This window comes from Carassius auratus, unplaced genomic scaffold (assembly GCF_003368295.1).
Source record: "Carassius auratus strain Wakin unplaced genomic scaffold, ASM336829v1 scaf_tig00214722, whole genome shotgun sequence".
Classification (NCBI taxonomy): Eukaryota; Metazoa; Chordata; class Actinopteri; order Cypriniformes; family Cyprinidae; genus Carassius; species Carassius auratus.
Genome location: NW_020527782.1, coordinates 11,393 through 36,829, shown reverse-complemented (window position 1 = coordinate 36,829; position 25,437 = coordinate 11,393). Strand labels below are relative to the sequence as shown.

Sequence of the window (25,437 nt, the reverse complement as noted above, 5' to 3'; positions counted from 1 at the left end):
TCAATGCCATGTAGAATTAAGGCAGTTCTGAAGGCGAAAGGGGGTCAAACACAGTATTACTATGGTGTTCCTAATAAACAGAAAAATCATTGCGATGTGAAATGTTTTCCAATATCGTGCTGCTCTACTAGTAAGTTAAGTCAAGCTTACAGGCTCAGTAGCTTCTGCAGCATGAGCACAAACATGTAGTCCTCTATTGTTGTTGGTGTTAAATGACGTAGCGGTGTCTGAATATGGTCAAGACGTGGGGTGATGACATCATTGTTTTACAAAACATATGGATTGGCAGTACAGAAAAACACAAAGGTGTCATTTTCAGATTTATCCACTCTGGGAACGTGTTTTTTTTTTTTTTATTTAATAGGGTTTTCATTCCCCCGAATGCTGGATCAGTCTGGACGAAACGCATATACCATACAAAATATTTACATATACAGCTAAATGCGTCTCTGCGTGTACGGGGCCTTACTGTGGTTGGTTTTTGTGTATAACAGATGACTCAATGGAACGCTTCCCACGTACATTGCGGTGATGTGCTTTCTCTCCAGTGTGAATCCTCTCATGTTTTTTCAGACTCGATGAATCACTGAATTTCCTGTGACAGATTAAACACTTGTAAGGTTTCTTTCCTGTGTGAATCCTCTCATGTCTTTTCAGACTTGATGAATCACCGAATCTCTTGTCACAGTGTGAACACTTGTAAGGTTTCTCTCCTGTGTGAGTGCTCTCATGTTTTTTCAGATTTCCTGACTGACTGAATCTCATGTCACAGTGTGAACACTTGAAAGGTTTCTCTCCAGTGTGGATCCTCTCATGTGTTTTCAGACTTGATGACACACCGAATCTCTTGTCACAGTGTGAACACTTGTAAGGTTTCTCTCCAGTGTGGATCCTCTCATGTTTTTTCAGATGTGTCGAATCACTGAATCCCTTGTCACAGTTTGAACACTTATAAGGTTTCTCTCCAGTGTGGATCCTCTCATGTTTTTTCAGATTTGATGAATGACTGAATCTCTTGTCACAGTGTGAACACTTGTAAGCTTTCTCTCCAGTGTGAATCCCCTCATGTTTTTTCAGACTTGATGAATCACTGAATTTCCTGTCACAGATTAAACACTTGTAAGGTTTCTTTCCTGTGTGAATCCTCTCATGTCTTTTCAGACTTGATGAATCACAGAATCTCTTGTCACAGTGTGAACACTTGTAAGGTTTCTCTCCAGTGTGGATCCTCTCATGTGTTTTCAGATTTGATGGCACACCGAATCTCTTGTCACAGTGTGAACACTTGTAAGGTTTCTCTCCAGTGTGGATCCTCCCATGTGTTTTCAGACTTGATGACACACCGAATCTCTTGTCACAGTGTGAACACTTGTAAGGTTTCTCTCCAGTGTGGATCCTCCCATGTGTTTTCAGACTTGATGACACACCGAATCTCTTGTCACAGTGTGAACACTTGTAAGGTTTCTCTCCTGTGTGAGTGCTCTCATGTTTTTTCAGACTTCCTGACTGAATAAATCTCTTGTCACAGTGTGAACACTTGTAAGGTTTCTCTCCATTGTGAATCCTCTCATGTGTTTTCAGATTTGATGATTGATTGAATCTCTTGTCACAGTTTGAACACTTGTAAGGTTTCTCTCCATTGTGAATCCTCTCATGTGTTTTCAGCTCTGTTGACACACAGAATCTCTTTTCACAGTGTGAACACTTGTAAGGTTTCTCTCCTGTGTGAGTGCTCTCATGTTTTTTCAGACTTCCTGACTGAATCAATCTCTTGTCACAGTGTGAACACTTGTAAGGTTTCTCTCCATTGTGAATCCTCTCATGTGTTTTCAGATCTGCTGACTGACTGAATCTCTTGTCACAGTGTGAACACTTGTAAGATTTCTCTCCAGTGTGGATGTTCATGTGATCCTTAAGGTTTGATGATTGTTTGAAAATCTTCCTGCACTGATTGAAAGTGAATGGTTTCTCTCCAGTATGAACTCTCATGTGATGCTTAAGATTTGATTTACATGTGAAACTCTTTCCACACTGAGTGCAGGTGAAAGATACCTTAACTCTTTTTTTCTTTAAATCTTTCTGTTTGGTTTGAGAGCAAGTCAAAGTTTTCCCACCAGTTTTGACATTATTTTTCTCCTCAACTTCACTTGATTCTTCATTGTCCTCTTTTCCTTCAATGAACTCTAAAATAAAAAAGTAAAAATTATATATTTTTGGTATATTATTAAAAGCTGAACAGTCTTGTCTAGGGCTGTGATGATGGTAAAGTGGTAAAAATCTGCCACCATCACAGCCCTAGTAAAATTTATTTATTTCTTGTTTTATACAGACCGAAAAGACAATGATGCTTTAAAATGTTTACCGGGTCTATATATATATATATATATGTTAGTTGTGGGCCGTTATCGCCGTTAACGTGCTGCATTAACGCGAGACTCTTATCGGGCGATAAAAAAAATATCGCCGTTAATCAATTCTTGGGAGCTGGGTCTATACGAAGCTATGATGACATTCTTGATATTTTATATAACTGACTCGCTGAGGACAGCCTAAAAAGATGCTCAGGACAGTTGACAGGCCACTGCTGCACATCGCCACGAAAGCTCATCTTTCTCACGTGTTGTTAAGCCATTCCGCTTGTCGATTTAAACATTAAAGCATCCAAACACAAGACACGGAAAAGCTGAACAGAGTAGCGCGTGCCGTTAGGTGCGCACGAGAGAGAGAGAGAGAGAGAGAGAGAGAGACGCGTATCACGGACAGCGACACTGACCGAGCTCTCTTCTGCGAAGTTCACCTCGAAGTTCCTCCTGCACCTGAACGAACAAATGCAAATCGCAGTTTGAACAAACAAAAAGATGTTAAAGAGCCCAATTCAGCACCGCGGTGTTCTGGTGTTCAGGGCTCACGCAGAGAAAGGCGTCTAAAAACACTTGAACATCGAATTTGCTTCGTTTTTGCTCTTGTGCCGACAAATACATACAAAATATGTCAAAATATCCACTTTTGAAATTATGCTAGAAAAAACTGTCAGTTATTTATTAAGTGGAAGTAAACAGTTGAGGAAAAAAATGTGATGTGTATTATATTGGATGCATTCCTCATCTCTTAAAGTGACCGCGCCTAATTTAGCTGCTGGCTGCTGTAATGTTAATCCAAGAAAATTAAAATGTAAATCACCCACTGCTCTTCACTGCATTACTTTGTAGTTTTAACAGTCAAACCAAAAATTATTCAGACACCAGGTATAATTTTTGATATATATATATATATATATATATATATATATATATATATATATATATATATATATATAGCAAAACTGTAATAATGTGAGAAATGTTGAAGGTGTCTGAATAAATGTAGGTTTGAATGTATATTTCATTTTTACATTGAAGACTATCCAGTGCTATTATTTGGTTTCTGTACCTTGACACCTACAAACAAACAAAAAAAAAAAACTTAAACATTGGTGTGAAACAGGAGTAATGTTGTTTGCACCTTGTGCAATGTGGAATTAGTTTACAGCTTTTTCAAGCAGTTTGTGATGCATTTTGGAAACAGGAGATGAGCCTCTTTTCTAATGCACTATCTAGCTTGATAAACCCCTTCTCAAAGACTTACTGTTTGTCAATTTTATTTGGGTAACACACATATTCTGAATGCCATCGGCAGAATTCGAATGAGCCATTTTAATCTAGATTAATCCGTTAACGTCAGTTATATAAAATATCAAGGTGAATGTCATCATAGCTTCGTATAGACCCAGCTCCCAAGAATAGATTAACGGGGATATTTTTTTTATCGCCCGATAAGAGTCTCGCGTTAACGCAGCACGTTAACGGCGTTAATCTACAGTCAACGGACCTGAACCCAATCGAGATGGTTTAGGGGTGAGCTGGACCGCAGACAGAAGGACAAAGGGCCAACAAGTGCTAAGCATCTCTCGGGGAACTCCTTCAAGACTGTTGGAAGACCATTTCAGTTGACTACCTCTAGAAGCTCATCAAGAGATGGCCAAGAGTGTGCAAAGCAGTAATCAAAGCAAAAGGTGGCTACTTTGAAGAACCTAGAATATGACATTTTCAGTTGTTTCGCACTTTTATGTTATGTATATAATTCCATATATAATTCCACGTGTTAATTCATAGTTTTGATGCCTTCAGTGTGAATCTACAATTTCCATAGTCATGAAAATAAAGACAACTCTTTGAATGAGAAGGTGTGTCCAAACTTTTGGTCTGTACTGTATATATATTTACTTTTCCTGTGAACACAAAAAGCCTATTTTCTCTTAAACACTGTCTTAATCTGAAGGCATATATATATATATATATATATATATATATATATATATATATATATATATATATATATATATATATTTATATTTATATACTCACTTTCGTCACTATATATATATATATATATATATATATATATATATATATATATATATATATATATATATATATATATTAGGGTTGGGCGATATGGTCATTTTTCTGTGAGATCGACAATACACGATCTTATCGTGCTTGGGTGGAGCAAGAGAGAAACTCTTTTTTTCTGGTGCGTGCGAGAGAGCCTATGGAATCACCAATAATTTAAAGGGGGGGTGAAATGCTAAATTTCCTTATATGGGTCCTAAGGCACTTCTGCCGGAAGAGCGCGCGCTCCAGTATAGCGAGGCTGAGCAGACATTTCACTGATCAGAGCGATTCACTGATCAGAGCGAGAGCGTCGCGAAAAGTCACAAAAGAAGTGTGTTTTTGGTTGCCAGGGCAAGACAATCCTGCACAGATTACCAAAAAAAAAACAGCATTAAGGGACCAGTGGATGGAGTTTATTTTTACAGAGCATCAACGGAGTTGTGCAAGTGTTTTTGTTTGTTCCCTGCATTTCGAAGATGCTTGTTCACAAGGCCCAGTTTGATGACGGATTTGCGTATCGTTTATTTCTTAAGGATAATGCAGTCCCAACGAAAAAGGGTCACGATCGTGTGTTGGAACCGCATGCGGTGAGTAAAACTGCTTCAAATATCTCTGCCTCCTTGTTAGTGCGTCCCCTCCCATGCCAGAGACCCTGGTTCGAGCCCCGCTCGGAGCGAGTTGTTGCTGCTGCTGCTCTCGTTCAGTTTCAGCCTCGGGATCTGATTCTGGATCATAAATAAACGGCTGAATCTGACTGTAAGCCATGGTTTGTTTAGGATGATGGGTTTTCCCTCACGGTAATGTCACAGCTTCCACATCCTCTCAACGCAAAAGCCTATTCGCGCTCGTGATTCTTTAGCTCCGCCCACACGTCACGCCTCCAGCCGGTCGTGTTTTTCCGGGAAAAATCGGTACAGACTATCTTTCCCTTATGAATATAATAAAACTAAAGACTTTTTGGATTTATGAAGGATGCAGTACTACTCTATATGTACTCAAGATTAACAGGATATTGAGTGAAAACGAGCATTTCACCCCCCCTTTAAAAAATATACTGAAAATGGAAGCTTTAGCCTAAGTTCTGCCAGGAAGACTCAATCACTTCGTCACTAATTACCTTCATCATTATCCAATCACGTCTTTATACTCCTGTATAAAAGATCGTACTTACACATGTTTGAGTTCGCAGATGCCAACGCGACAACAACCTCCACCCTCCCCACCACCACCAGGATGGTCCTGTCCTTACCTTCCAGGGGGGGTCTGCTGCGCCCCTGCCTTCGTCTTCAGGCAGGAAATGCAGATTCGCTACCCTCGGATTACGAACCATGGACGGGGCCTTCCGCCAAAGAAATTTATAATTGTGCTCGCTGAGCTGTCAATAAATGTATGCTTCGTACATTCCTCTATCTCCCGAGTCTTTCTGGTAGAACTAACGTTAAATATAAAAATACTGTATTTAAAACAGCTAAGTTCATATATATAGTCGGACACAACTGTCATATCACTCGTCCTGTGACAAATCTGCCGCATCTGCGCACGGAGGTTAATGTTCGGAAAAATCAATCAACGGTGAAAATCAATAGTTGATTTAATTTAAAGTCCAACAGTTTAACACTAATATCGGGCATAAACGAACATGTTAAATATAAAGTATTTAAAACAGGTAAGTTCATATGTTTGGAGTAAAGTTGAATTGAACTGCTGCATCAGTCATACAGCGCTCTGGACCACGCGCCTCATGACGAGGTCGACGCACCGCCACAGAAACAAGAATAAGATGCATTCTAACACAACTGTGGCATTAAACTCAGTTAGTGAGGGCTCGTTTAAAATAGTGCACATATATAGGTCATTCAGATTACTTGTTAAAGTGCAATGAAATACCTTATATCTGCAGACGATGTACGTCTGTTTGTGGATGGAGACTTTGTAATGGCCAAAACTGTATTTTCCATGCATCACACTATAGTACGGTGTGCATGAAAATAATAAAAAAGGCTGCAGAGCGAACTTATGATCCATAGTGGTTCTCACGTAGTCCTTCTAATGTGCGTTATAATGATCAGTGAATGCGATTTTCCTGCACATCTCGTCAGTAAAGACGCTCCTTTAATTAGAAGTATTATCTCCAGCACGTGTGTTCAGATCAGGGTTGCCAGGTTTTCACAACAAATCCTGCCCTGTTGCTTCTCAAAATTATTTTTCAGAATAAGACCGTACATACCTATACTTTTACTCTCAATACCTTATGTATATTAGAGTATGCAAGATAATACTTTTACTTAAAGGGTAGTTCAGCCAAAAATGACAACAATTCGACAACAATTAATGGTGAGCTCCTTTGCTCACCCTTAAGTTGTTCCAGGTTTGTTATTTTAATTTTGGGGGTTTTAAACATATGGTATTTGTAGTTACTAAAAATGGTTTACTTAAGTATCTCAATATTTCTTCTAATTACGTTTTCATAGCGCTAAACAATTCCTCTTTTCCTTCTTTCTCTAAATCAGATTGGACCCCTGTATTGCAGGGGTCTCTGAGGAGGTGCTGGCCATTCACCAAGAGACTCACCTCCTGAAGACCCCAGAACACATGGAGGCAGCGCTGGGCTCAAACTGATGTTGTTTTCCTGATGTTAATCCTAAACTATGCTGTAAATGATTGTAAAAAGTACTTTCAATTACAGAGCAATTTGTTTTAATGTGTAAAAAATATATTTAACGGATGAGAAAAACAAAGTTTTGTGAAAAAATTTACAAACTGCATTAAACTTATTAAAAACTAGTGTTGTCACGGTACAAAAATTTCAGTATTCTGTACCGATACCAGTGAAAATCCACGGTTCTCTGTACCAAAAACAATTATTAAAATTAAAACTTTTTATCACTAAAAATAAAACCAATGCCATTCTTTATACTTATTTACAATTGTGTTTAAAGTTTTTCTACAAATTATATAATTATGAAAAACAGTAAACAAGTTTCACCCAAATTTAATTTGTCTTTTAATTTATGAAATTTAAACATTTTATTTTTGGTAAATAAAGGGGATTTACTATTAAACATGGAAGAAATATTTTGTGATTTATTTCTTTAAAAAAAATAAAGTTATGAATTTTTTCAACAGTAGTAGCAGTATCATATACATTTGACTAAATAATAGTAATATTTAGTAGCACAATGCCTTTATGTAAAAATGAACTTTTAATGAATGCATATTTGTCATTTTAACTGAACTTAAGACTGGTGGTGATGCTTAAGATATTTTTGGTCATTGAGGGTTTCTGTAAAAAGAAAAAAAAAGTAATAGATCATATGAATTATTATTAAAAGATAATACTGCTAATAATTCTACTACCATACTAACAATATACAATGCACTATGAATTGATGAGCTGCTGGGTTCATGAATATTAATCATGTTGTATGCGTTTGGTCAAACTGATTTGCTGAAATCAAAACAGGGACGGTAATAGATAAATGCCAGCCAATGAAATTGCAATTTGTGCATTAGCTCCGCCCACTACTGGAAAAACGGCATATCTTCTTTTTGTTCGAAAAATATGAATAATTCTAAATGAACTCCATTATTTTGACAAGAGAAGACAACAAAGAATAAAGTTTACATGTAGCGTGTTGATTCAGCGTGGTAAGACTCTTTGCATGTGTGAGAAAGCGACGGTGAGTCGTGCACCTTCACACAGAGTTTACAGAGCGTCAAATACAGGTGCGCTGTGCGTATTGACATGAATCGAACAGTACAGATCGCTTGATGGAGAGAGAACTCTGAAGCTCAGATGCTGAAATTAATGCAAGCGTCACGCGCTTCAGTCTATGTAGTAAACAAACCCAAACGTCTCTGCCATTTGATCATTCAAAGACGCACAGAACATGCAGGATTCATATTTCTTTTTTATTCATAACTTTTGCAGCTTAAAGGGTTAGTTCACTGAAATAGCAAAATAATGTAATTAATAACGTACCCTCATGTTGTTTCTCCAGAACACAGTTTAAGATATTTTAGATTTAGTCCAAGAGCTCTCAGTCCCTCCATTGAAGCTGTGTGTACGGTATACTGTCCATGTCCATTAAGGTAAGAAAAACATCTTCAAAGCAGTCCATGTGACATCAGAGGGTCGGTTAGAATTTTTTGAAGCATCGAAAATACATTTTGGTCCAAAAATAGCAAAAACGATGACTTTATTCAGCATTGTCTTCTCTTCCGTGTCTGTTGTGAGAGAGAGTTCAAAACAAAGTAGTCTGGATATCCGGTTCGCGAACTAATCATTCAGTTCGTCAAATCGAACTGAATCCTTTCAAACGGTTCGCATCTCTAATACGCATTAATCCACAAATGACTTAAGCTGTTCACTTTTTTAATGTGGCTGACACTCCCTCTGAGTTAAAACAAACCAATATCCCGGAGTAATGCATGCACTCAAACAGTACACTGACTGAACTGCTGTGAAGAGAGAACTGAAGATGAACACCGAGCCCAGCCAGATAAGAAGAACCTGGAGCTGATTATACTGCGCATGTGTGATTCAGCATGAAGCAAACCGACACACAGAGCATCTAAACTGAACTGATTCTTTTGGTGATTGTTTCTGAACTGATTCTGTGCTAGTGTTATGAGCGCAGGTAAATCAAAGGCTTGAATCAAGGGCAATCATCGCAAATGACGCCATGACGTCGAGCGCAAAAGAACCAGTGAACCGTTTTCTTCAACTGGTTTATTGAATCGAACTGTCTGAAAGAACTACTGGTGATCCGAAAACCGATGCAACCGGTTCTTGACTCGTGAATGAGTCAATCTTTTGTTCGTTATCTGGCTCGGCTCGGTGTTCATCTTCAGTTTTCTCCAGAACTTTGAAAAAGTACTACCTCAACAGCAGCGACTTTCTGAGGGGCAATTTTTTTTACCAGAACTTTATTTAGTTCCTGGTTCCTGCAGTGGAAACACACAGAGTACAAGTACAGCCCAAAGTCTCTAGTTCCTGGCTAAAGTTCCTGTGGTGGAAACGCAGCTCTACTGTCATATGTGCAAGCCATTCTGGAGGTTAACTTAAGACGTAGGCATCGAGCACATGCCTCTGAGATATGAGACTCTCACAAATATTGTTTACAAGAGCAAAGTTTCCTTACTTTAGCAAAGGAAAACCAGTCTCTACTTGGCTTACATTGAAATCCTCCTAATTAGGCTAATGCTTCTAGTTAGTGACCAGCGATTTGTTTTGGTGTCTCTCATCCAGTGCTGTAGTCGAGTCACCAACTGTTGAGTCTGAGTCGAGTCTCGAGTCTCAGTGTTCGAGTCCGAGTCCAAGTCCGAGTCACCAAAGAAGAGTCCGAGTCGAGTCCAAGTCGAGTCACCATTACCAGAGTTAGAGTCCGAGTCGAGTCTCGAGTCCCCAATTGGAATTTTATTTTTTTTGAGGAAACAATAGCAACCAACTGAGTTGGTAGGCATTGAAGTTCATTATATGAAAAAAACATCATGAAATGTTTTCCTTAAAAAAAACATAATTTAAGAAAAAACGCCATGGATATCCTGGATGGCATTGGGAGGAGTAAATGATTAGGAAATTTTCATTTTTGTGTGAATTAATCCTTTAACACTGTATTACAGAAATACACTTGGCGAAAAAAAGAAACGTGCATATTACAATGAGTGTGAGTGTGTGTGTGTGTGTGTGAGAGAGAGAGAGCATTTGTGTGTGAGTGACCGAGTGATTTAGCGTGAGTGCGTTTGTATGTTTTCAAGTTAATGTGTGTGTGTGACGGCACGCACATGGTCAGAAAGCAACATATAAGGGCCGTTCAAATATCGCGTCTTTTGCACGGTCAAGTTCGTTATTTCCAATGTACTGTAGGAGCGCGGTATGCACGCTCATAACGGCAGCATCCAGGCGCGTCCGCACCGCATTGAGTTAAAAAACATCTAAACTTTTCAGAATACTGCAAGCGCACCGCGGGTCATGTGACAAGAACTAACAAATCAGCTTCATCCTTTCCCGCAAGTGTCCAAGCTAGGGCTGTAGTCCTCGAGTCCGGTCTTGGACTCGAGTCCGGACTCGAGACATTTTTCTGCCGTCTCGGACTTGTCTCGGACTCGTTGAATTTGCACTCGGACTTGTCTCGGACTTGGCCATTGGACTCGCCAAGTCTTCTAGTTGGTCTCGACCGAGTCCAGCAAAAAAATAAAATAAAAAATGTCTCCTTCAAAACAAAACCACATTTGCATGATGTCGCGACTGAAACTGTGTGGAAAACGCTAGGCGCGCCGCTCTCCTTATTTCCAAAGCACTCTGTAATCTGCGCTCGCGCTCCAGTGGCGTCTGCTGTTGCTGGGCAACCATGACCCGCTCTCCATGATGACGCAGAAGTTTCAGCAAAGAATAAATGGAATTCCAGCACTTAAAATCACTTGCAGTAGCTCTGCTAATAGATTCATTTAAAAAATGGCTATCCTTGTACAACTATGATCATCTGTTTCTCCATCTTGCCTTAGCTTTCAGTATTGTTCCGGGAAAGGATGTGCATGACCAGTGGTGCACTTACTGCGACCTGAAAAGTTTAGATGTTTCTAATTTAATTTTCTACCTGTTAGATTGTGTTTTATTTACGTCTACACCTAGATAGCCTTTTTTTTTTTATCAATAAACGCGTATTAATGTATAGCCTTATGCAACAATTAAATATGTAAATTTTAAAAACTTTATATATGACATTACATATTTACATTTTCATGTAACAGCCAGTATTTGTATCTGTAACAATCACAAAATTTTTCCTATCTGCATTCGGATACAACATCGTAGCCTACAGTTACTTGATAAGACTGTTATGACTTTTTATATATTTTTTCGTAGTTATCACTGAACAAGTATGTCGTGTTAAACTGAATTAATTATTAATTTCTAAAATAATATTTATCATGCAAGCAGAGAGTCATGACAAACGTTTAGTGATCATTTGAACACGACTGAATCCATTCAATGCACACATTCTCATTACGCAGAACACTTTGAACGAGTCTATAATGTATAGTCGACTTCACTAAACAGATGTGTGTGTGCCGCGCAAACCAGCAAAACATAAAGATGCAAACATGTAGGACAAGTAGACAATGTATCCATATCTATGTTGATTATTAGCCTACTCTTGAGAGAGAACTGATTTGGTTTTTGAGAGACTGAGACGCGCAGCGCGGCTGTTTGATTGGTGAGCGCGCTGTGCTTATTCCATTCATTCGTATCATGGTAGCCTAAGCTTTCAATATTTGCCTTTTAAATATATACAAATAATATAACGTGTAGCTATGATGTATTATTATAGGTAAAATTACTCTTGCAACGCTCTGATTTCTGAGAGATGCACAGAGAGGCGACAACAATGCGGTGTTTGATTTGCGCGCTTTTCACTCATAAAGTTTACATTCATTCACTTCTGGCGCTGATTCCCTGGCTCACCTGTTATCTAGCAAACACCAGACTGTGTCAGCTTCAGCCGAGTATTCAGGCAGAATTATTCCTTGTCCGTTATTCGTTTTTTAAGCCATTATCCGTGCCATTCCGAATAAGGTATTCGGCTTCAGGCACAACCCTAATTATTACATTACATAGGCCTATTTTATTTTTACATGCAACATAGATAAGGTCATATAGTAACAGCTCCACGCAATATTGTAATTCTAAAATTCACGTCGTACTTGCAAACACTTTGTATGCATTATGGTTAATACATGCTGGAGTAGTCGATTGTTTCCGACAGTGCTCGACTAGTCTATGCAAACACTAGCACAGTATGACAAAAATTGTTGTATTTATGTGCGCATGCCCAGTAGAGCCAAACGTATCCATTCTAGCCTTGCTGCGTGCATTTGTCATATCCCGAGCTTTGCGTGTGTCTGTGCACTGTGCCAATTAGGCATAGTCATATACATTTTTGACCACAGATATAATGTCAACAAAAAATAAAGTACATAAAAATTATTTGACCTTACAGTTCCAAACTTTGTTTGTTTATCCAAGTTTAGCTCCCAGGGTCGGACTGGGGGTAAAACCAGTACTCATTAGCAAGGCCCCAAAGGAAGAGAGGGACCTTGAAAAGTATGAATCTGAAATATATATTTTTTTTCCTGGATATTTTCATGGGTGGGGGGCATGGGGGCCCATCAGGACTGCCTATGCATAGGGCCCAGGATCTTGTTTAACGCCCCTGTTAGCTTTAACCCTAATTATACACACTTGAACCTAATCAAGCTCTTACTAGACACACTAATCTTCCAGGTGTTTTAAGGCCAGTTGGAGCTAAACTTTTCAGGACATTGGCCATCCAGGATGTAGTTTGGAGACCCCTGTCCTACAGAGTTGTTACTTTGCACATGCTTTTTGATCATTACAAATAATAATGTAAAATGATTTTCTTAGAATAGGAGATATGCTTTCTCTCGCATCACAAACATTATCAGTAGTTAAGTATGTGGTCTTGAATAGGACCCTTTTTTCACTCATTTGGACTCGGTCTTGGACTTGGACTCGAAACGTTTGGACTTGGACTTGACTTGGACTCGAACCTCTTTGGACTCGGTCTTGACTCGGTCTCGACTAGTCCTGGACTTGGACTTGACTTGGACTCGACAAAGCCGGACTTGACTACAGCTCTAGTCCAAGCGCTTTGGAAAAAAAGTAAAGTGAAAGTAAAGTGAGTGACGTCAGTGCGTGTGTTGTCAAGCAAAGAGAGCGAGCGGTAGCAGTGTCTGTGAGGGAAAAGAATAGATCCTGGCCAGTCTTGGGCACGAAACATTTTTTATAACATTTTTAGTCAAAAACAACGTAATGAATGTCCAAGTCTGATTTTATATATCCTTGAGTCCGAGTCCAAGTACGAGTCATCAGTCCACGAGTCCAAGTCGAGTCACGAGTCCAGAGAATGGAGTCTCGAGTCGGACTCGAGTCCAAAGAAAAGTGACTCGAGTCGGACTCGAGTCCAAAGAAAAGTGACTCGAGTCCGAGTCCAGGACTCGAGTACTCCATCACTGCTCTCATCCACGCTTCCATGTTCGTCACTAATCACAAGTGCATGTGTGTCCTACGTCATCTGCCCAGAACGGCTTGAATATATGACAGTCAGGAGAAGTGAGGAAAAAGTGTTTATACCATTTAAAATATGGATGCTTTTCTTACAAAAACACACCAATTCCCTACAGGAAGCCTTTATTCATCTCTTTTTATTACAGATGCGCATGCTTTATTTGACTACTTTTGGACTATTGAACAAAAACACCCTCTTACTCCAATTCTAATGCTTGGAAGAGCCAGGATAATTATTTATATAAGTCAGATTGGATTAATCTGGAATAAATCAGTCATATACACCTAAAGAGTTCTTGAGAGTTAATAAAACATGGCCTAATTTTCATTTTTGGGTGAACTAACCCTTTAATATCTTTCTTGTGGTGAACACAAAAGAAAAAAGATATTTTGATGAATGTGGGTAACCAAACAGTAGCTGGTGCACATTTGATAGTAGAAAAAATACTGTTCAACTGTCTGGTAATACACATTATTCAAAATAACATTTATCATGAGATCAGAATATTATTATGTTTTGTGAACAATGTTCTGTATGTGTATCATGGCCTTATTTCAGTGACTTAAAATACATTTTTCACTAACCACAAATAAACTTTGTTTTTTTTTCAAAAACACAAACATGTAGGCTACATCCATGCTGCACAGCATATTATTGTTGCACAGATTGTGCCGATTACAGTGTTATCAGACTTAAGTTATTAATATGCTTAATAACTAAAAAAAAATAATAATAATAAATACACACACACACACACACATACAAATGTCTACAAAAAATTTCTCCAGGGCTCAAAAATACCCAGAAAAAAGCTTTGTAAGCCTAATGTACCACAAACATTCATTAAAAATGAATGAAGAATAAACACCAACCTCCTTGTTCCTCGTGTTTTATTTCTGTTTCCTTGTGTTTTATTGTGCAGGTTTCTGGTTCCTTGTGTTTTATTTCTGTTTCCTCGTGTTTTATTCTCCAGGTTTCTGGTTCCCCGTGTTTAATTATCAAAGATTCTGGTTCCTCGTGTTTTATTTCTGTTTCCCCGTGTTTTATTCTGCAGGTTTCCGTTTCCTCGTGTTTTATTCTCCAGGTTTCTGTTTCCTCGTGTTTTATTTCTGGTTCCTCATGTTTTATTGTGCTGGTTTCTGGTTCACTCGTATTCTCTTCTCTCTCTTCTTTCACAAACTCCATCTTCACAGCAGCAGATCTCAGTTCAGATGATAAACTCCTCCAGATATTCCTGCTCGCTTCAAAACTCAGTCACGACTGTGAGGACGAGGATATTACAGGTATTTACTGAACTGATTCAAAATCTGTATTTTTTTTTTCTTAGAAACTTGTCTAACCGTTTGTATTAAGGCAGCACACCGACATAACAACAACAGAGAGCGCTGTGAAACTGAACTTCTTCCTCTGAGTTTTACTGGTGTTTGTCAAACAAACGTGTGTGTTTAGCACCTCCCGCTGGACTGGAGCGAAGAAAGGAAGAAAGACCTGCACTACGTCCGAAATCGTATCCTGCGTACTGGGTACTACATTTGAATTTGAATGTTCTACTCGACCGTTAGAACAGTACGTTCTATATAGTATGAATGTGGGTAGTATGAATGGAACTCGGCGTACTACATCCTCAATGTTGGTGTCGTCACGTGACGTGCGTCTTCACAACAGCGCGAAAATGTAAAGAGCCCACTCGACTGCGCGAACATCGGCAATTGTTTAATTAATTAATATTAATTATTGTAGTTGTTACTGCTTTCATCTGCGTTTTAACATTGATAGGATCAACAGCTCAGAGGGGGAATAGGTCAGCTGCTCGTAGATCACGCCTTTGTGGACAGCTTATACAATGTTTATAAAATAGCGTAAGTATAATCACCTATTTAGCTTGCAAATTTTACCTCAGAATAAGAAGAGATGTCTATGAACACCGTGACAGAGGTTGATTTAGATCAACGAAATTAAGTAGTTTGTTATGAATAATTAAAAATACACAGGACAAACAAGACACATGAAAAAATAAACTTGAATTAATGCATACATAAATATATATATATAGAGAGAAAGAGAGAGCGCAAGAAAGAGAAAATGAGAATGAATACAATATATACATACGCTAAATAAATATTACAAATAGATACAATATATACATAATATATACAAAAAAATAATATATACATAATATTCTAAAAAAAAATGTATATACACATTTACAGACTGTGAGCCCTATAACCTACTGCCACCTGAATGCTGCTGTGCCAATGCTTCGACTATACTTCGAAGATGGATCTGACCATCGCCCCAGCCTCTGGCTTTCACGACAGTCCATCATGTCCATCATCGCTGCTTTGAAGACAGACTCTGACCATGGCTCGGAAAAGGATATTGAGGTGCTGGTGTTCCTGTACTGGCTGGCTCATGCAGCATCATATCGGGTTGTATCTCTGGCCTTCGACATCCCAAAGGCCACAGTGCATGACATTGTGCACAGAATCAGCAGGGAAGTGGTCAGTATTTTGTATTCCCGACCCTGGACGACCTGGAGGAAGTGGGGGCAGGTTTTTGCTCAGCTTTTTGCATGGTGGCTGGTGCAAAAGACGGATGCCACATCCGGATCAAGCCACAGCAAGTGAAGCCCCATGCTACTTCAACAGAAAGCTGTTCCACTCAGTCCAGCTGCAGGCCATCACTGACCACAAGGGGAAGTTCATCGACATCTTTGTCAGGTATCCTGGGTGTGTGCACGATGCCAGGGTGCTGAAGAACAGCCCCATTTACACTGGCCGCCTTTATTCACCTGCAGAAAAATGCATCCTTGGATGAATAAAGACTATTTAAAGACCAGACTGTTTTCCCCTTCCAGTGCACAGCGTCTCCATCACTAAGACTCCTGTCGGCCCTCCTCGCGGCTGCACATGGTAACTTGGGATATCACAGCCCCAGGCTAATCTACAGGGGATCTCGGAGTTGCAGTGGTCCCCAGAGGTGCCACCCACCAACCACTGTCACACTGCCTATGGCAGTAGCCGCATTTCCACTGTCGGGCCAGTGTGAGCCAGGTTTTAAAGCCGGACGGGGCTCATAGCCTCGGGCCAGTAGCACCGAGGCCAGAATAGCGCTGGGTTTCCACAGTCAGGGCCAGAAGCTCTGCTGCACGTCACTAAAACACGCACTTTACGTTCTAATGAACAACGTCATGCAACCTCATCATTTCACCAACAAAGAGAAGTTATCATAAAACTAATAAGAAATAAATCACTGGAACATGCGCGATCACACACGCACATGATAAAAGCGGCTGTTTGTTTGCATGCTTTGTTAAATATTCAAACTCAAAAGCATCGATGTTTTAACTATAGAATAAGTGATACATTGATCATAATGATTCAATTTATCAGGACTCAAAATTAATCACACAGAAATACACTTATTTCTATTTTATTTATTTTTAACCCCAGATAGCTGAAGAGCGCATCATCTGATAAACATCGGATTCCTTTTTTACAGTCGTATTGATCGTCTGTAGATCGTCTGTTTGAGCTGTTAAATGAAACGTCTTCCCTACCTCTAAATGACATCTATACGACGTATCTTTATCACCCGAAATATGCCGGCATGTCCGTCGAGAACGGGAAGCTGCTACTTGATTAATTTAAAGGGAAATACTTGAGGAAATAACGATAATTTAAAATCCATATTCTGTGATTTGCTCTTAGTACAAGAACGTATATAGCATGTTTAAAAGCAAACATCATATTATTTTGTAGACATATATTTATTTATTAAATGTATTATATTCCATTGATGTTTTCAAGGAGACACAAACACTTTTTCTTTACTTATGTGCACAGAATTACACTGTGCGCTTTACGTTAACATTAATATTGCTTTTAGTGATCAGACAAAAGGTGACATACTTTACTGGAAACAAACGAGAACAAAAGCACAAAAAAGGGTTTTAACCACGTAATCCATCATGCACTTTTAAATCGGTTTGTCCAACTATCCCTGTTAATGGAGATAAACGCGTGTAAGATAATTGACTACTTGTAGGTTTTAAGTGTTCAACATTACAAGATTAGTGATTGTACTTAACGATTAAATGTAAACACACACACACACACACACACACACACACATATATATATATATATATATATATATATATATATATATATGATGAGCAAGTTACTCCAAATAAAGTAACTACAGTATGATTATTTTGTACAGTACTTCAAATGTAATAACATTACCCAGACAGCAGGTGACTCCGAGCCGGATCCGTATTTAAACCGCCAAATCCGCGTTACAGCCACCTCCGTTCCACTGCTTTAATACGGATCCAGCCCGTGTCCGGGTTTTAGTAGGCGGGAACAACCGTCGCAAAGCAGATTCGGGCCGTATCTGTAATACGAGCGAGCGATTTTTCTTTCTGCAGTTAGAAGAGGCCAGTCGGCACTCGAAATCCTACACTTCAGACTTCACAAAGGTAAGCAATAGTTTGCTCAAACTACTATTGATGAATGAATTTATTTTTTATGTTGTTTACTCTTTTACTTAATTTTTTATTTTTTTCTCATTTGATCGGTTTTGAATTGTATTAGCTGACTTATCAGAGGAGAACATGCTAACATGAAGATGGTCCAGAGGACTGTAATTATATGAAATTGACGAATTTAACTGCTTCTATTTATTATTTATGAGCTATTATTAATAATTTTTTTAATGTGCTGCGTGGTAATGTCAGTGATAGGATTGCGTTGCGTTAATTATGTCAAGGCTTAACTAACTATAATGTCTCCCGTAGACCTTCATTTTAAAAGATATTTTATGTATATATATCCCAGACAGCACATGTACGTCCCAGCTAACACAGTTACGTTGTGACGACGTAACTGAACCAGACCATATTCGTTGCAGCGACATCCCAAATAACGTTCCAGTGACGTAACTTTGTGATTCCCATATCCGTCGTGGCGACGTTATAGTGGAACGTCGCTGGAACGTGATGAGTACGTCCCAACGACCAAACTGTCACGTTATGAGGACGTTCCTATAAAATACCATATTGGTCTTAGCGACGTACCACATAACGTTCCAGTGACGTAACTTTGTGATTCCCATATCTGTCGTGGCGACGTTATAGTGGAACGTCGCTGGAACATGAGGAGTACGTCCCAGCGACCAAACTGGCACGTTATGAGAACGTTACTATAAAGTACCATATTGGTCGCAGCGATGTACCATATTATAACGTTCCAGTGACGTAACTTTGTGATTCCCATATCCGTCGTGGCGACGTTATAGTGGAACGTCGCTGGAACGTGATGATTACGTCCCAACGACCAAACTGTCACGTTATGAGGACGTTCTTATAAAATACCATATTGGTCTCAGCGACGTACCACATAACGTTCCAGTGACGTAACTTTGTGATTCCCATATCCGTCGTGGCGACGTTATAGTGGAACGTTGCTGGAACGTGATGAGTATGTCCTGACGACCAAACTGGCACCTTATGAGGACGTGACATTACAGGATCATATTGGTAATTCATATTTTCACCTCACCATTACCTTGAAATACATAAAGAACTAATAAACTCAATCCATCTCTGGTGCAAAAAATAAACCTTATGAAATCTAATTGTAATCTAATTATAGGGGATTCATAGTTAATACATTAATTACATACATGCAATGCAAACAAATACAAAAACATTACATTCTAATATAAAATAGACAAAAACACACTGCATTCATTCACAAATCAATATTTATTCAGCACTACTTTGTACAAATACTAAGCCAAAACATTTTGAACATCGCACCTGTTCTTTAAACATGCAAAATGTTACTAAGTTATGAGCACAGAAAACTAAACACATCAATTCATAGATTACACAATATAAACAATAGAAAATTTTTGTCTTAAAGATGTGGAGATTGTTAATGACGTTATTAGTGAACATTAAAAATAGTTATCAGTAAACTTATTGATACAACATAATTTAGTGCAACAAAAAATACATGATAAATAGATATGAAACAATTCAGCAGATACTGCACCGAGATACTGCACAAAGTAAAACTGTGAGCGTCGTATATGAGGCTCCTGGTATAAATGTCTGGTGGTGATGTGCTTTAATTACACGACATGCAGGAAAGAATTTAGGCTAATTCATGCGCACGATTTTCTATTTCATTCCCTCGATTTGCTAAAACATGTACACTATTTATACATCAAGAGAACGAATTAGTAAATTGTGCATACGATTTAGCAAATCAATGAAATGTAAAAGTAATCGTGCACGTTTTAGTACATAGAGGGAACGAATTAGTAAATCATGGACATGATTTCTTTCTTTTTCTTGCATGTCATGATCAGGGCTCTGTGCTCACTATCAGAGGATAAAACTAAACAATATAACAATTACCAAAGAACCATAATTTTTGAGCTTCTCAGAAGAAAATCATTCATAAAGCGTAAAGATATGAAAAATGAACAATATAGAGATTTCTAGCATCTCTCCTGTATTATTTGTCCCACCCGAAAAAACAAAGTTTTTTAAGAAAATGAGCATATCGACTTTCTCAGAAGAATCTGTGATCTGTGATTACTGACTGTGGAGAAGACTCTTTCAGACAGTGCTGAGGAGGCAGAGTTCGGTGCTGGACAGCTGATAGAGAAGAGGAAGATGGTGTTTCTTACCCCAGCAGCAGAAGACAGGCTCTTCTGAGGGAAGGATAGGAGGCTTGATGCAGTGTTTTGCTGTAGAACAAGGCTCCTTCTCAGCACCTGATCTTCTTCAGAAAAGAGTTCCTCTAGTGTAGAGACAGACACTCAGACTTCTTGCAAACTGGAATCTTTTAATAACATTTAGCATATTATTGTAGTCATGTTCATTGTTTGTATTATAACACATGGCAAGCTTATAGAAAATTGTTAAACGTGTTCTTCCTCCTCTTCTTCATCCTGGGCCTGCACTGTCAACATCCTTCTCTGAGCTGAAAGGGAGGATCATCTTGTTAATGTTGCTCATGTATGTTCACAACCAGTCAAAAATCTGGAATCTTTTCTTTATGGTTTTCAAGAGAAGTTTCTTCTACTCACCAAGGCTAGATTAATTTGATAAAAAAAAAAATTAAATTGTAAAAAAAAAAGAAAAGAAAAAGAAAACAGAAAGAAAGAAAGAAATAACAGTTTTCATACTCTTTTTTTGAATATACTTAAACATATTTATTGAAATAATTATGAGGCAAAGCTGAATTTTTCAGTAACTTTACTCCAGTCTTCAGTGTCACATGATCTTTTTCATATACTGATTTGCTGTTCGGGAAACATTGCTCATTATCACAAATCAGTGCATTTACATGCACCCAATCGCATTATTGCCGCTAAGATCAAAGTGTACATCTGCTCATGACATACATGATGTAAATCACATCTGCAGTTAGCTTACTACGGTTGTTATTTCCACTGAACTCTTTTGGTAACGAAGGAACTTTTTGAACAAAGTTGGTTTTAGGGAAGCACACCCCATATTAGAAATGATGGGGAAGAAAACTTAGCATTTCTGGAAAGTTGAATTTTTTCTTCATGATTATTTTATAAAACACAAAGTTCAAAACATTGAAAAAAAGGTAATCTTTTGTAAAATTACAAAAGTCTTCTCTACCACTGGTTTTCAATTTTATGCATTCTTGCTATTAGCCAACCCCCCCCCCCAAATAAAATAAATAAATAAAATAAATAATAAATAAATATAACTGTAGTGTAGACAAAATGTTTGGGCAGCACAACTGTTTCCAACACTGATAATAATCAGAAAAATGTATTGAGCAGTAAATCATCATATTAGAATGATTTCTGAAGATCATGTGACACTGAAGACTGGAGTAATTAATGCTGAAAATATAGCTGTGCATTATAGAAATAAATTCAACTTTTAAAATATATTTAAAACTTTTGACCAGCTGCCACATTTAAATGAAAACTCAACTTGTAATAATGCACACATTCTCAAAGAACTTACATTCTGGTGATTACTTCCTTCCCTCACTGCTGTCAGTTCCCTTCAGTCATTCCCAGACCTCCTTGTTTTTAATCTTTCCCTCAAATCTACAGAAACAAAGATCATTTTACAGACAATTTGGATAAGTCACGAATTGCAATAGTTATATAACTATAATCACAATGATAAATTATATATAATTATAAATATATATTGAATCGGCACACAAGTATCGGGATAGTATTGAATTGGCAGATTAGCGTATCATCCCATCATAGTTACTACAGTCAAAACAATGAAACTCTCTTCAAGAGTGCACAATAACTGATATTTAAAACTGTTAAAAGAAAAGGCTCAAAATATTGCACACATATAATACACAACAATATCTCTTCCTTTGGTGTTTTGAACATTTCTATGAGTAATGCTACACGCTGTGACTCTGTGTTGCTTCAAGTGCATCATTCTGCGCACTGGTTATGTTTACGTGCTGCACGCTGTATAGGAGCCATACCCTTTCGTATTATAATACATTAGCACAATGAAAGATTCTTGTTCTGTCCCATCTACCACATGTTGCTGCCTTCATTACTGTGCTATAAATTTAAAAGAAATGTATTTTACACACACATACATTATACACACACACACACACACACACATATATATAGACGGTTTCAACGGCAACAACATAAACAAACTTTTATAAACAAACGCTTTTGTGGACCTAACCTAACCGGTAGACTTCCAAATAGAATCAATAACAACAGCCAAGTCCCACTAGAGTAGATATTTTTTGATAAACAAAATATGTTTGCTGCGTGGATCAGGCGGACTTGATGAAAATGCAAATTCATTCTTTGCCAGCAGGAGATGTTTTAAAGCATAGACATAAAGTGCGAGAAATAGAGGTTTCCCCAGTAACAGCTGTATATATATATATATATATATATATATATATATATATATATATATATATATATATATAGATATATATATATATATCAGTTTGAGACCAAAAGTTTGGACACACCTTCTCATTTAAAGAGTTTTCTTTATTTTCATGACTATGAAAATTGTAGATTCACACTGAAGGCATCAAAACTATGAATTAACACATGTGGAATTATATACATAACAAAAAAGTGTGAAACAACTGAAAATATTTCATATTCTAGGTTCTTCAAAGTAGCCACCTTTAGCTTTGATTACTGCTTTGCACACTCTTGGCTTTCTCTTGATGAGCTTCAAGAGGTAGTCACCTGAAATGGTTTTCCAACAGTCTTGAAGGAGTTCCCCGAGAGATGCTTAGCTCTTGTTGGCCCTTTTGCCTTCTGTCTGTGGTCCAGCTCACCCCTAAACCATCTCGATTGGGTTCAGGTCCGGTGACTGTGGAGGCCAGGTCATCTGGCGCAGCACCCCATCACTCTCCTTCTTGGTCAAATAGCCCTTGATGCCTTCAGTGTGACTCTACAATTTTCATAGTCATGAAAATAAAGAAAACTCTTTGAATGAGAAGGTGTCCAAACTTTTGGTCTTTACTGTAAAATATATATTTTACAGTTTTATATATATATATATATATATATATATATATATATATATATACACACACACACACACACACACACACTTTTGCACATCCTGTCATACCAGTGACTGTGTGTTACTGCAATAGACTTTGCAGCATTAAGGTTAACGATTAATCGATTATTTGATTGTTAATTTAAACGACGATCAATCATGGAAATGATTGAAAATTGACATCCCTACACAGAAGTATAGAAAATTCTACATTGATTTAAAAATGTTTTTGCAAAAAACGACACTGATATCGGATCAGAATTACTGTCTCTTCTCATAGTGACAGCCAATCACATTAGTTTTCTGGTATTGCATGCACTTGATTGGCTTGCGTTTGCGCTAGGGTATTTGCATAAGATGTTCTGACTGGAGGACGGCTGCATTGGTGCTTGAAAAGTCTTCAACTTCTATTTAGAATTAATTTCTAGAATTAATTTCACCATCCTTGACGTCACTTCATTTAAAAGTAAACGAGAGGCGTTGACGCCCCGTGTGATGGGGCGTTATATGTCTGGATACCGCTGCACAAATCTTTCAACAACGAGAAATGTAGTTCCAGCACGGCCTTACATCCAGGACAGCAGAATGGTCAGGATGACCTGAAACACATAACCAACTGAAATCAATTTAAAAGTATTTAGTCTTGCCTGAGTGATGCTGAAACAACCAGGTTTAGTTTTTCACCCAGGAGAAACTGCTTCCTGTGGAACAGTCTCCATGAAGAATGATCTCTTGATCCTGGATCCTTGCTGCCATCCACGCAGAGATGATTTGGAGGATATGTGGTTGTGTCTAAAGGGTAATGAATCAATGTTACAAGAATACTGATAGCAGCACTATTGATCCTGTACCTTATGTAAATGTTTTCAGTACTGAACAAGTCAGGAACCAAATTAGTACCAGTTCTTGAAACCCATCACTACTTGTAATAGTTGTCTTGTTGCTGCTGCCCAGACTGTCTCTTCCCCTGATGATAAATATATGTGTTCATTTTAAAGTAATAAATAATACATTGAAATTACTAGGTGCTAACAAATATATTTCCTTATAAGGAACTCACTGAATCATGGACTCAACTGGTGGTTGTCAGGCCCTAAGAAAGTGAACAATTTGTTTACTTTTTGTGAAACGAAAGTATCAGATCAATTTGAGAATTAAACTAGCATTAAAAAGCATGCATGTGAAAAACACCAATAATGAACAGATGACAGAATTTACAAGCCTGCCACTTGAGGGAGAAAAGGGGAAATTATTAATCCCACATAACGTTACACTGAACATGATTTCGGCAGCCTCGGTCTAATTAATGTTAAACTTTATATTTAACGTTATATCGGATTATATTCAAGTTCACAGCATGGATAGCATGAGCATCATCAAGCTCGAGCAGCAGGCATTCAAACAAACTAATTAACGTTACTACGGTTAAAAATTTAATTATTAGAAAGTTAACACTGTATAGTTTATAGTGATAAATTTCAAATAATTTAAAACAGGTAAGGTTATATTCGATTTTAACAGTTACCGTTACCTTACCACCTCTGAGACTGCTTTTGAGCTAATTAACCAAACGGAGCATTTATTTATTAAATTGAAAGAGAAAACCTACAAAAATACAAAACACTACCCTGCTGAAAAAAACAATAGAAACCATTACAGAAATTCTAATGGTTTCCATTACAAAACCATTACAAACCATCAGCAATTAACCATTAAAACCATTACCAAATGGTTTCCATTACGTAGTGTGTTTTGGGCATATTCCATTAGGATTTATTGGTTTCTATTGGTTTCCATTACAAGTTTGTATTGGTCACGATTTGCACATAATGGTTTCCATCACAGTTTTGTATTGGTTCTGATGGTTCCATTACAAGTTTGTATTGGTCTTTATTAAAACAAATTTAATGGTTTCTGTTGGTTTTGTAATGGTTCTGATGGTTCCATTACAAGTTTGTATTGGTCTTTATTAAAACAAATTTAATGGTTTCTGTTGGTTTTGTAATGGTTCCATTACAAGTTTGTATTGGTCTTTATTAAAACAAATTTAATGGTTTCCGTTGGTTTTGTAATGGTTCTGATGGTTCCATTACAAGTTTGTATTGATCTTTATTAAAACAAATTTAATGGTTTCCGTCAGTTTTGTAATGGTTCTGATGGTTCTATTGCAAGTTTGTACTGGTCTTTATTTGCATATATTTAATAGTTTTCGTTGCAGTTTTATATTGGTTCTGATTTGAATGTTTAACTGATAGCTGGTAATTAGGCCATTAATTAATATAAGTAAATAATTTAAATTATTAATACAAACTGTACACAG

General features: G+C 37.8%; 1 protein-coding gene across 4 annotated transcripts; it reads right to left on the bottom strand.

The window, feature by feature from the left end:
- Nucleotides 1-14,930, bottom strand: LOC113092882 (zinc finger protein 271-like). Of its 4 annotated transcripts, none has more exons than XM_026258652.1 (3): nt 14,866-14,930; nt 14,398-14,785; nt 1-2,183 (listed from the first exon to the last, which is right to left on the bottom strand). In XM_026258652.1, exons 2-3 carry the CDS (start codon nt 14,708-14,710, stop codon nt 466-468), a joined length of 2,031 nt encoding a protein of 676 aa, XP_026114437.1. In that variant the 5' UTR covers nt 14,711-14,785; nt 14,866-14,930; the 3' UTR covers nt 1-465. The 4 variants fall into 4 exon arrangements, with proteins under 4 accessions (XP_026114437.1, XP_026114438.1, XP_026114440.1 ...); XM_026258653.1 differs by having other exon boundaries at nt 14,398-14,436; nt 14,488-14,911; XM_026258655.1 differs by having other exon boundaries at nt 14,398-14,441; nt 14,493-14,911.
- Nucleotides 14,931-25,437: the final 10,507 nt, after the last annotated feature.

Coding starts and splice junctions, on each gene's coding strand:
- LOC113092882 (XM_026258652.1), bottom strand. CDS start 14,710: ATGGAGTTTGTGAAAGAAGAGAGAGAAGAGAATACGAGTGAACCAGAA. Junction 2,184..14,397: donor AAAACACGAGGAACAAGGAG/GTTGGTGTTTAT, acceptor TTTTTATTTTAG/AGTTCATTGAAGGAAAAGAG.